This window comes from Muscardinus avellanarius (genome assembly GCF_963383645.1).
Source record: "Muscardinus avellanarius genome assembly, chromosome: 3".
Taxonomy (NCBI): domain Eukaryota; kingdom Metazoa; phylum Chordata; class Mammalia; order Rodentia; family Gliridae; genus Muscardinus; species Muscardinus avellanarius.
The window spans coordinates 21,480,294-21,492,805 of NC_137788.1; the positions used below are offsets into that span (position 1 = coordinate 21,480,294).

At 47.9% G+C, this 12,512-nt stretch overlaps 1 protein-coding gene across 1 annotated transcript in view; it reads left to right on the plus strand.

The window, feature by feature from the left end:
- The window catches only part of ZDHHC18 (zDHHC palmitoyltransferase 18), a gene marked incomplete at both ends in the record, with an annotated part of 32,752 nt that overhangs the window by 19,355 nt on the left and 885 nt on the right, over positions 1–12,512 (plus strand). Inside the window, 5 exons of the mRNA XM_080692807.1 lie at positions 389–538; positions 7,120–7,257; positions 7,364–7,425; positions 8,561–8,653; positions 12,040–12,152. Coding sequence (XP_080548933.1) covers positions 389–538; positions 7,120–7,257; positions 7,364–7,425; positions 8,561–8,653; positions 12,040–12,152 — 556 coding nt within the window. The remainder of the gene's footprint in view (positions 1–388; positions 539–7,119; positions 7,258–7,363; positions 7,426–8,560; positions 8,654–12,039; positions 12,153–12,512) is intronic.

Sequence of the window (12,512 nt, forward strand, 5' to 3'; positions counted from 1 at the left end):
AGGCTGAGACAGAAGGATCACAGCTAGAAGCCAGCCTCAGCAACTTAGCAAAGCTCTTAGTAACTTAGCAAGATTCTATTTCCAAATAAAACTTTAAACTGGGCTGGGAGTGTAGCTCCAAGGGAGAATGGCCCTGGGTCCAGCCCTCAGCACCATCAAAACACAAGTTTTGGCGGAGTGTTTAGGCGGTGGGAAGCCGCAGTCCCCGCAGTGGCTCTTCACATCTGCCCCTGCCTTGGGCCAGGGACAGATACATCTCCCTGTGTTTCTGGGATAGTGTGTCCCTGAGACTTCTGTCCCAGCCATGTAGCAGTAACTTCCTCCTGGCGGGGGCCCTGGCCCTGGAACGCCGCGGGCATCCCCCATCTTTCTCCCTTCCCACCCTCAGACAACACTGGCAGCTCCACGTACCGGCCGCCCCCTCGGACGCGGGAGGTGATGATCAACGGGCAGATGGTGAAGCTCAAGTACTGCTTCACCTGCAAGATGTTCCGGCCACCCAGGACCTCGCACTGCAGCGTCTGCGACAACTGTGTGGGTGAGTGGAGGCCTCGGGGATGGAGGCCAGGATATCCGAGAGACTGAGCCTGGCACGGGAGGGGGAAGCCCGGTCCGCTCAGATTTTCCCCGACTGAGGCGGGGCCCTGAGTGCAGCCAGTGGCATCGAGGCTTTAGCCCAGGGTTGGTGAATCCTTCCCCCAGCTCGGAAGTGTGGGGCAGACACAGGGAGCCTCAAGCCCTTCTCCCAGCCCAGCCTGGTCCCCAGCTGGGCTTCACATCCCACGAGTCTCAGGGAAGATGGCTTCCTGCCCCGTGGCAGCGGTGCCAAGGACTTGGATCTGATTTCCAGGGCTGGGGAGGGCCGAGAATCTGGGGCTGGCAAGGTGGCTCAGCTGGTCTCCTGGCCCACACCGCCGAGCTTGTCCTTTTGCCCTGCTTCACACAGTGCTGATGGGGCCCCAGGAGGCCCCCTGGGAGGAGGTCATGAGGTGAGCTGAGCCACCGTAACGGGGCACGGTTCCCCGGTGGTGAGCTCATCATGCCAGCTCAGCACACCTGAGCAAGGGAGCTGGGGAACACCCATGACGGCAGGCGGCCCAGTGGGTGACTCAGTGGGCGTCCTGCCCCACCCGCCCCCTGCAAGGGTGCTAAGCTTGGCATGGAGCCTGCACCGGGCTTGTGACTCACATTCCCACAGGGACTCTCCTTGCCCTTCCGGGCGGGGCCCATCTGCGGGACATAACACCGGTGTGAGCTCAGCACCAGCCTGGATTCCCGCTCTCCTGCGTTGCCTGCCAGAGCCTGCCGGAGCCAGCAGGCAACAGTATGGTTCCAAAGAGAGGAGTGAGGAGTAAAGAATTCAGGCATGGGAGGGCCACCGGTCACTACTGGGACCACGGCTTTATTCTCTCTTGGTTACTTATACAGTTTCTAGCTTCAGGTTACACAGGAATGCAAGAAAGACAAGTACAAAGTACATACATCACAGGGGAAGGCCTTAATGGCTCCCCACAATGGCCAAGGACAGTTAGAAGTACTCTTTTTAGTAAAGATAAGAGGAAGACCTTAATAGCTCCCACAGTTCCTGCCTTAGGTTGTTTACTTCTGGTATCAAGGATTACCTGTCTTTGGATAATACAGAGCTATAAGCTGTATATCCTGTCTTAGGTTTCCTTGTCCCAAGGAAATCTTACCCATCATAGACTACCAGCTTCTTAAATGGGGGCACTTTTTTTTTTTTTTTTTTTGGTGGTACTAGGGTTCCTGGAAGACCTTCTACCTCCGGGCTACACTCCCAGACCTATTTTTACATTTTTATTTGGAAACAGGGTCTCCTAAACCAGCGCAGTTGGCTTCTAACCTCCTGTCTCTGCCTCCCAAGCATGGGGATTACAAGTGTGCGCCACTACACCCAACTATTTTATTATTTTTTTTTTTTTTGGTGGTACTGGGGGTGGAACCCAGAGGCTTTCTACCTCCAGGCCATACTCCCAGACCATATATATATATATATATATATATATATATATATATATATTTTTTTTTTTTTTTTTTTTTTTGGTGGTACTGGGGTTCCTGGAAGCCCTTCTATCTCCGGGCTACACTCCCAGCCTCAGCTGGCTTAAGAGACCCTGTTTCCATATAAAATATAAAATAGGTCTTGGAGTGTAGCCCGGAGGTAGAAAGCCCCTGGGTTTCAGCCTCAGTATCACCAAAAAAAAAAGAAAGAAAAAAAAAAGAAAAAAAGAAATTAATAAAAAGAGCATGATTTAAAGAGTTCTGTGGTGAATGGGGATATAACTCCCCATTTTTCATTATTTTCAAAAGTGTTGTTTTCAAAGAATTGTGGGCATGTTCTACGGTGCCCTGTCCTTGAGGATTATAGGGTATACCTGTAATATGTTGAATACTATATGTATTGCAAAATCATTTAAAAGCCATACTAGTATATCCTGAACCATTATCAGTTTTAATGCAGGTAGGAAGGCCTGAGAAAGAAAAACATTTCAAACAATGGGAAATCACATGCTTAGCAGCCTCTCCAGTCTGGGCTGTAGCCATAATAAAACCTGAAAAAGTATCAATAGACACATGAACATAGATTTGCTTACCAAAGGCAGAAATGTGAGTAACATCTATTTGCCATAGATTATTGGGGACCATTCCCCGTGGATTTACACCCAAATGAGTAACAGGCAAATACTCTGGACATACAGGACATTGTTTAACAATTTGTCGTGCTGCTTCTCGAGTAATTTGAAACTGTGTACGCAGACCAGCACTATTTTGATGATGTAAAGAATGTGATCGTTGAGCTTGTTCCAATTGAGAGGGGCAGGCTAACTTTGTAGCACCATCAGCAATCTGATTACCTTCTGCCAGAGGACCAGGTAAGGCAGAATGTTAAACTATCAGTATATAAATTAAAAGGCGTATCAGATAGATGTTGAAAAGCAGCTGCTACCGCATGCCATTCTACAACTTGAGCAGACGTAAAAGATGTTTGAATTATAGTACTATGTTTGTTAATTACATGAGATGCCTTACCTTTTGAGGAGCCATCAGTAAATACCAAGACCTCTTGAGATATGGGAGTGGTATGAATTATTTTAGGGAATATAAGGGCACGTTTATTAACAAACTGTAATAATTTATCATGAGGTAAATGATTTGTCAATTTCTCCAATAAAGGATGCAAAAGCAATAGCCCATGAATCAGCATTCTGAAAAAGCCATTGTACTTGTTGTTTAGTAAAAGGAGCACTAATAAGTGAAGGTTCTTTTCCAAAATATTTTATAGATTCTGATCTGACAGAACACACCAAGCAGGCAACTAATTCCCAGTATGGCATTAAGACTCTGCTTGGAGTAGTGGGTAAATGTATCCACATTAATGGTCCATCTTGCCACAAAACAGCAGTGGGCATATGTGCTGATGTTAATATATAAGCAGCCCTTTCTTTAGCATAGTCAATGTACTGTTTTCTTTGACATTCAATAGCCAATTCTACTTTTTTAAGAGCAGCACGTCCTTCCTCTGTTAAGATCTGAGAGGAAGTTGGGTCTGAGTCACCTTTCAGTATATCAAATAAAGGTTTTAATTCTCCAATAGTAATATTTAAGGACGGTCTTAGCCAATTGATATCTCCTAAAAGTTTTTGAAAATCATTTAAAGTTTTTAAATTATCTTTATGTAATTTAATTTTTTGTGGTTTAATAGTCTTGGGATAAAAAATGTTTCCCAAGTAAGTATATGGTGGTTCTCTTTGTACTTTTTCTGGAGCTATAATCAAACCATTACCTTGTAATGCAGTTTGTAAAATAGCATAAGCTGATAACAAAATTCCTTCATCTATATGTGCTAATAAAATATCATCCATGTAATGTATCATATACACAGATTTATAGGATCTTCTGACAGTGGCTATAGCCTTTGCAACACATTTTTGACATAGAGTTGGACTATTGGCCATTCCCTGAGGTAGCACTTTCCACTATATTATTGAAAAAGAATCTCCTGCACAGTTTTTCCTTGTAAAGCCGCAGCCATAGCTAACCCCTGTGTATATGCTGGACCTATATAGGAACATAACTGAATATAATCAGACAGGTCTCCTTTCTTTCTAAAAGGGCGTAAGGCAGCTTGACAAACAGCATTAGCATTCTCAAAGGCTAATTGTTTTACGAGCAACAACCCGGCTTCACTGTGGCCTATCAGTCCACTGGCAGTTTGTAATAACCTGGCTACAAAATCCTGATATGGCTCGTCTGGTCCTTGGCTTATTTTTGAAAGATCTTCAGTTTGATTTCCTGAAGAAGGCAACTTTTTCCATGTGCGACGTGGAGCAGCATTGGTTTGAGCATAAGAAGCTAGATTAAATTTTAATTGCTGAGCAGTCTCCCTAAATCACCCTTCTCCTGCTAACATATCAAAGTTTATGGGTATTTCCTGAGCTACGTTCAAATCTGCTGTGGATTGGCATTGTTCTGCAAATTCAGACTTCCACAATAAAAAATCACCCCCTGATAAACAGGCTCGGGCTATCTGCTTCCAATCAGAAGGACACAAAGCCTCCGTAGAGAGAGATTCTAACATGGCTTGAGTAGAAGGTGCCGTTGGCCTATATTGAGCACAAGCCGTTTTTAATTCTTTTAATTGTTTAAAAGGAAAGGGTCTATGTCCTCTAATAACACCTCCTCAACCATCATGGTCTTCAGTAGACGGGAAAACTCTGAATCTACTAGCATCTTCGCCATTATCTGCAGCCCAATTTATAGCTGCTTGCAGCGGTGATATTAAAGATAAAGAAAGGTCTCGGTTTTTCAATGCTTTGTTTAGCAAATGCTACAGAGGAAAAAATTTTAAGGGTCATATTGCTAATAATAGGAGAATATTGTGGAGGTCATTTTTTTTTTTCTATCTGGAAGAGTTATCTGATTTAACCATTTAGTTAAAGTCTCTATGGCTTCTTGTAATTATTTTATATAAAAATCAGGCTCCGGTGATTTAGTTTCCAGAATAACTGGTTAAGCCCTTAAGCTGCTCCTCTTCTTCAGGATCTAAAGTATCCTCATCTTCCTTAGAAAGTGAAGGCAGAGCGCTCTCATACTCTAGTGCTGGTGGAGCTGTCAGAACACTTTTGCTTTCATTATCACCTAAGTCTATTTTTTCTCACTCATGTCTAAAATCCAAACAGTCGCCGGGCGTGGTGGTGCACGCTTGTAATCCCCGTGCTTGGGAGGCGGAGACAGGAGCAGGTTCGAAGCCAGCCGCGCTGGCTTAAGAGACCCTGTTTCTAAATAAAAAAGTATAAAATAGGTCTGGGAGTGTAGCCCGGAGGTAGAAGGGCTTCTAGGAACCCCAGTACCACCAAATAAAATAAAAATAAAATCCAAACAGTCCAGCCAGGTGTGGTGGCGCACGCTTGTAATCCCAGCATTCGGGAGGCTGAGACCAGAAGATCGCAGTTTGCAGACAGCCTCAGCTACTTAGTGAGGCCTTCTGCAACTTAGTGAGACCCTGTTTCAAAATAAAGAATGAAAAATAGGGGCTGTAGCTCGGAGGTCAAATGCCCCTGGGTTCCATTCCCAGACCTGCAAAAAAATAAATAAATAAATAAAATAAAATCCAAACAGTCCTTAATCAAGGCCCATGAGTTGAAAGCATCTACAGGCACTTTCTCAGGCCCATGGATATCATAATACTCCTGTATCTTTTTTTCCAACCTTTTTCCACGTTTCTATGCTAACTGTCCCTTCTTCAGGAAACCAGGGACAAACATTTTTTTACAAAATTTACAAAATGACAAAGCTGCTTATGTCCTACCTTAGTTCCCCTAGCACAAAGCATATCTTTTAACATATGTACAAAAGTAAACAACTATTCCCTTGACCCATTGTATATTACAACTCCCATGTTACTCTCCGCCACCACGAGTCTTCAAGCGCGCCCTTTTTCTATTCAGCGATGTCCTTCACTGGATCCTCAGTTTCAGATCCCCATAAGGGCCACCACTTTCTGGAGCCAGAGTACGGGTTCCAAAGAGAGGAGTGAGGAGTAAAGAATTCAGGCATGGGAGGGCCACCGGTCACTGCTGGGACCACGGCTTTATTCTCTCTTGGTTATTTATACAGTTTATAGCTTCAGGTTACACAGGAATGCAAGAAAGACAAGTACAAAGTACATACATCACAGGCAAGTCAGACGATACCCTGGTACAACACAAACCTAATCTTATGTAGCAGACAACCATAGCATCAATCCTTCTGAGAGAATCTTAATTGCATGACTCTGTACCTTGTTGACTGGGCCAAGGACAGTCAGAAGTACTTTTTTTTTTTTTTTGGTGGTACTGGGGGTGGAACCCAGAGGCTTTCTACCTCCGGGCTACACTCCCAGACCCATTTTGTATTTTATTTGGAAACAGGATCTCACTAAGTTGCTGAGAGCCTCACTAAGTAGCTGAGGCTGGCTTTGAACCTGCGTGATCCTCCTGTCTCAGCCTCTCAAAGCATGGGGATTACAAGCGTGCTCCACCATGGCCGGCTAGAAGTACTCTTTTTAGTAAAGATCAGAGGAAGACCTTAATGGCTCCCCACAGTTGCTTAGCGGCTGGGCCCCTTCCAGGGCCTCTAGACCCAGAGCAAGGGACAGGCAGGGTCACTGCTGTCGGCAGGCGGCTGGGGTAGTAGGCCAGGCAACAAGTACGTTTTGTGGGCCTTTGTTCTAAGCACTGCATGGGACCCAGGGTATTCACACAGTACGAGGCCACCGCCTTGTCGTGGCGCTTACAATCAAGGGGGTCCTAGGCCAGTCCCATAATTATAATTATCTAAACCCACATGGGCAGAGCGCTGCAAAAGGGGAACAGCTGGGCAGATAGCAGGCCCACCCAATCTAGGGCCAGTGGAGGGGACTTTGTAAGGAAGTAGCTTTGCAGCTGAGGCTGGAGGGAGGGCGTACTGTTGACCGGGGAAGGGGTGTGTGTGTAGCCAGCACGCCACTGAGCAGACACAGGCAGCTGGTGCAGAGAGCGTGAGGGGGTGGGTGGCAGAGCCCGCGTTTTGTGTGTGGCCTCTGGACACCCACACTGACCTCCCGCCCTGGCCCTTTTCCAGAACGGTTTGACCATCACTGTCCCTGGGTGGGCAACTGTGTGGGGAGACGGAACTACCGCTTCTTCTACGGGTTCATTCTCTCGCTCTCCTTCCTGACGGCGTTCATCTTCGCCTGCGTGGTCACCCACCTGACGCTGCGTGAGTGGGGGGGCGAGGGGAGCAGCGGGGCTGGCCAGCAAGCCGAGCGGCCGGGGCCGTGGGTGCTGCCCCTGCAAGCCGTGTCCTCCCTGTTCTTCCTCCCCAGGCTCTCAGGAAAGCAACTTCCTCTCCACTCTGAAGGAGACACCAGCAAGATATCCTTTGTCAGTTGGTGGACACCGGTGGGAACTGAGGCCCCTCACTGTGGGAGGACCCCGGGGGGAAGCAGAGAGCCTGGATCTGGCCTCTAGGATTCAGTGCACCAGCTGCATCTCTTCACTCCAGGCCGGAGTCCATCCTAACTGGGGTGTTGTGAGGCTGGGCTAGCTGAACCCTCAGGCAGCCCCATCCCTGTCTTTAGAAGTCGGGAAGAAACCATGTCCCTTAAGATGCCAAGCTCCTGCTAGGTGTAGTGACACACACCTGTGATCCCAGCATGGGAAGGCTGAGACAGGCAGACCCCTGGTTCAAGGCCAGCCTCAGCAACTTAGAGAGACCCTCAGTGATTATAGCAAGACCCTCTTTCTTTCTTTTTGTCTTTTTTTTTTTTCAGTACTGGGGATTGAAGCCAGGGGCATTTTACCTCCGAGCTATACCCCCAGCTCTATATTTTGTTTTTTAGTTTGAAATAGGGTCTCACGAAGTTGCAGAGGGCCTCATTAAGTAGCTGAGGTGGGCCAAGGACCTGTGATCCTCCTGTGTCAGCCTCCCAAGTACTAGGATTACAAACATACATCACCACACCCAGTTGTAAGACCCTGTTTCAAAATAAAAAGTAAAGCTAAAGCCAGGCGTGGTGGCGCACGCTTATAATCCCAGTACTTGGGAGGCTGATACAGGAGGACATCAGGCTTGAGGACAGTTTCTAACTGTTCAGTAACTATTGAGACTTTCTTCAATCCAGCCAGACCCTGTTTCAGAATAAAAATAAAAATAGGGCTGAGGGTGTAGCTCAGAGGTAGAATGCCCTGAATTCAATTCCTAGTACCACAAAAAAATAAAAATAAATAAAAAGTAAAATAAAGAGTAGCCCAGAGGTAGGATGCTCCTGGGTTCAATCCCCAGTACCACACACAAACAAAAGATACCGAGCTCCCTGGATCACGTTGTGTTTGAGGCCCTGTAGTTGGAATCTCAAACAGCACTCCAGTCTTGTCTTGCTCTTGAGAGACTCCTAGACCCTCCTGGGGGTCAGCGGATGATCCTGCTAGATGTGGGAGACAGCGTCAGGGAAGGATGGTGAAAAAGGCCAGGCTCCCGGCCTCCACCTGAGTGCATCCTTGACTGCCCCACCGTGCTGGAGTTGGTGATCTGCTTCTTCTCCATCTGGTCCATCCTGGGCCTCTCAGGGTTCCACACTTACCTCGTCGCCTCCAACCTGACAACTAACGAAGATGTGAGTGAGGCTGAGCGGGGCTGAGGGAGCGGGGGCGGCCACGTGCTGGGAGACCCGGGCGGAGGACAGCCAGACACCTTCCAGCGGCCCGATGCTCAGGCCCCCTGCCATCTCCCACAACCACATAAACACCCCCTCCATCACAGCAGCCCTCTCTGGCCTACACGCTGCTACTTAAGAGCTCCTTTCCATCCCGTCATCTAAGTCCTTTTGCCAAGCCCACGGCAGAACAGGGAAGCCTTTTCTCCACTGGATAGCGGAGAGACATGCCCAGGTTCACGCAGCTGGGAAGGGCAGGGCCAGAACTAGTGCCCAGAAGTCACAACCCTGCTCTCTTTTTTTTTTTTTTTTTTTTGTGGTACTGGGGATGGAACCCAGGAGCATTTAACCTCTGAGCTATACCCCCAGCCCTAGTTTTTATTCTTTACTTTGAAAGAGGACCTCACTAAGTAGCTGAGGCTGGCCATGAGCCCGCAATCCTCCTGTCTCTGCTGCCTCCAAAATGCTGGGATTAGAAGCACAAGCCACCATGTCCGGCCACAGTCATGCTTTCTGCCCTACCACGCTGCACCTGTAGGCAGCTGAGCCGTGACTGGGGCTTCCTGAAGCATCCTTGTTGAGGGGCTCAGCCGAGACAGGGCCGCGGGGCTCCATGGGCTCCCCTGCCTCCTCCCTCACAGACCACTAACAACAAGCATTGTTTGAGCCCCATGTTCTAAGTCCTGGGCCAGACCTAGTCCTACCCCCCCCCACCCGTCCTCCAAACAGAAAGGCAAACAGGAGCCAGGCATGGTGGCACATGCCTATAATTCCAATACTTGGGAGCCTGAGGCAGGAGGTTTGCAGGTTTGAAGCCAGCCTAAGCAACTTAGGCTGTCAGCAACTTGGCGATACCCTGTTTCCAAAGAAAATATAAAAACAGGTTGGATGTGGTGGCACACGCTTATAATCCCAGTACTTGGAAAGCTGAGACAGGAGAATCACAGGTTCACGGACAGCCTCAGCTACTTAGTGAGGCCCTTGGCAACTTAGTGAAACCCAGTTTCCAAATAAAGAATAAAAAATAGGGCTGGGGGTGTAGCTCGGAGGTAGAATGACCCTGGGTTCTATCCCCAGTACTGCAATAATAATAATAATAATAAATAAAACAAGAGTGGGGATGTAACTCAGAGGTAGAATGCCCCTTGGGTTCAATTCCCAGCACTGCTAAAAAAAAAAAAAAATAGCATATAGGAGCATATATATGTTCTTGGCCCCACTGTGCCCGCAATACCGCCCTCCCTCTCAGGTGGCACCCAAAGAAACTGATCAGAGACCCATCATTCAATAGAAACTATATTCCATGACCTCAGCCTCTCATCCAAGGAAACAAAACTTAACAGGCAGGGAGGATAATGTTTGCTGGGTGACTGGCAAGAGCAGGAATGACATCAGCTCGCATCTCCCGCAGTGGCTTCCTGGGTGCTCATTCTGTAGAATATTACAGAGCTTAGGCAAAAAGGAGTGTCATGGCTCAGTAATTTAGGAACCTCTGGGGTACAGCTGGGTGTGGTGGTGCACACCAGCTGCTTGAGAGACTGAGGCAGGAGAATCGCAAGTTCAACGCCAGTCTAAGAACTTAGCGAGAGTCCATCTAAAATAAAAGGCAGCCGGGTGTGGTGATGCACGCTTGTAATCCCAGCATTTGGGAGGCTGAGACCGGAGGATCGCAGTTCATGGCCAGCCTCAACTACTTAGGCCCTTCGCAACTTAGTGAGACCCTGTTTCAAAATAAAGAATAAAAGAAAAATAGGGCAGGGAGTCTAGCTTGGAGGTTGAATGCTCCTGGGTTCCATCCCCAGACCCACAATAAATAAATAAATAAATAAATAAATAAATAAATAAATAATAAATGGGCTGGGTATGTGGCTCCATAGTAGAGTGCCCCTGGGTTTGAGCTCCAAAACCACAAGGAAAATAAAAATTCTCTGGGTCATAGGAGGGAGGATATTCCTTACTGCTGAACCCCTTGGCACTTTAATGGCTGACCTCACTGAGCTGGAGATGGGCCAGGTTTTGTCTAATGCTCCAGTGTCCTCTGAGAACTAGTATTATTGTTCCTACTTTTTAGATCTTTCAGAAATGATCTGTCCAGGTTGTGTAGCTAGTGAGTGGCAGGGCCGGGGTTCACGACATGTGCCCTCAATGCCACCCTCTCTCAGGTGGCACCCAGAAGAGGGAGGCTCACCCTCAGCTTTCCCTCGGGACCCTTCTCTTTGGTTCCACTGCTGTCTTGTGTCCTGGTTGGGGCCTGCTAGGGACCCCCCTACACCCAGCAGTCCCCCACATTGTCACTGAATGGCCTGTGTTAAGGACACATCCCCTCCAATAGTTTAACCAGAACTGTTTTAGAATCGATTGGCTCTTCCTAGCCTCTAGATCTCCCTCTTGGAAAAGGAACGTCAAAGAAGGTAGCTGGAGAAGAGGGTGTGGCCTAGTGGTCGAGCACTTGCCTGAGGTGTGAGGCCCTGGGTTGGATCCCAGTACTGAAAGAGGGGGCTTGGGGAGTGTGGTTAAGTGGTAAAGCATGTGCTTAGCATGAGCAAGGCAAAAACATGGTGTGCACACTTGTGATCCCCATGCTTGGGAGGCAGAGGCAGGAGGATCATGCAGGTTCGAAGCCAGCTTCTGCTGGCTTAAGAGACCCTGTTTCCAGATAAAAAATATAAAATAGGTCTGGGAGTATAACCTGGAGGTAGAAGGCTCCTGGGTTCCATCCACAATACCACCAAAAAAAAAGCTGGGTGTAAACTTGGTGTGGTGGCACACACTTGTAATCCCAGCATTCTGGAGGCTGAGACCTGAGGATTGTAGTTCACCGACAGCCCCAGCTACTTAGTGAGGCCCTCTGCAACTTAGTGAGACCCTCTTTCAAATACAAAATAGGACAGGGGGTGTAGCTCAGAGGTCTAATGCCACTGGGTTCCATCCCCAGACCGACAAAAAAAAAAAAAAAAAAAAAGTAAAAAATAAATAAATAAATAACTGGGTATGGTGGTGCATGCTTGTAATCCCAGTATTTGGTAGAATCCAAGTTCATAGCCAGCCTCGGCTACTTAATGAGGCCTCCGCAACTTGTGAGACCCTGTTTCAAAATAAAGAATAAAAATATATATATATATATATATATATATATATATATATATATATATATATAGGGCTGGGGGCATAGCTCGGAGGTAGAATGTCTCTGGGTTCGATCCCTGGTCCCACAAAAAAATGAAAAATAAAAATAGGGGTAGGGGTATAATAATTCAGAGATAGAATGCCCTAGGTTTGATCCCCAGTACTGCCAAAAAAAAAAAAAAAAAAAATGTAGCTGATCCAGACCTTCTTCCTGCTTGTAGATCAAAGGCTCATGGTCCAGCAAGAGGGGTGGTGAGGCCTCTGTCAACCCCTACAGCCATAAAAGTATCATCACCAACTGCTGCACTGTGCTCTGTGGCCCCCTACCTCCCAGGTAAGCCAGGGCCAGGTGGCAGTGGGGTGGCCCTGTGAGCCCACACCCCTCAAGGAGTCCTAGACATCGACAGACCCCTCCTCACACACGGACACACTCGGCCCGCACCCCTCAAGGAGTCCTGGACATCGACAGACTCCTCCTCACACACGGACACACTCGGCCCGCACCCCTCAAGGAGTCCTAGACATCGACAGACCCCTCCTCACACATGGACACACTCGGCCCGCACCCCTCAAGGAGTCCTGGACATCGACAGACTCCTCCTCACACACGGACACACTCGGCCCGCACCCCTCAAGGAGTCCTAGACATCGACAGACCCCTCCTCACACATGGACACACTCGGCCCGCACCCCT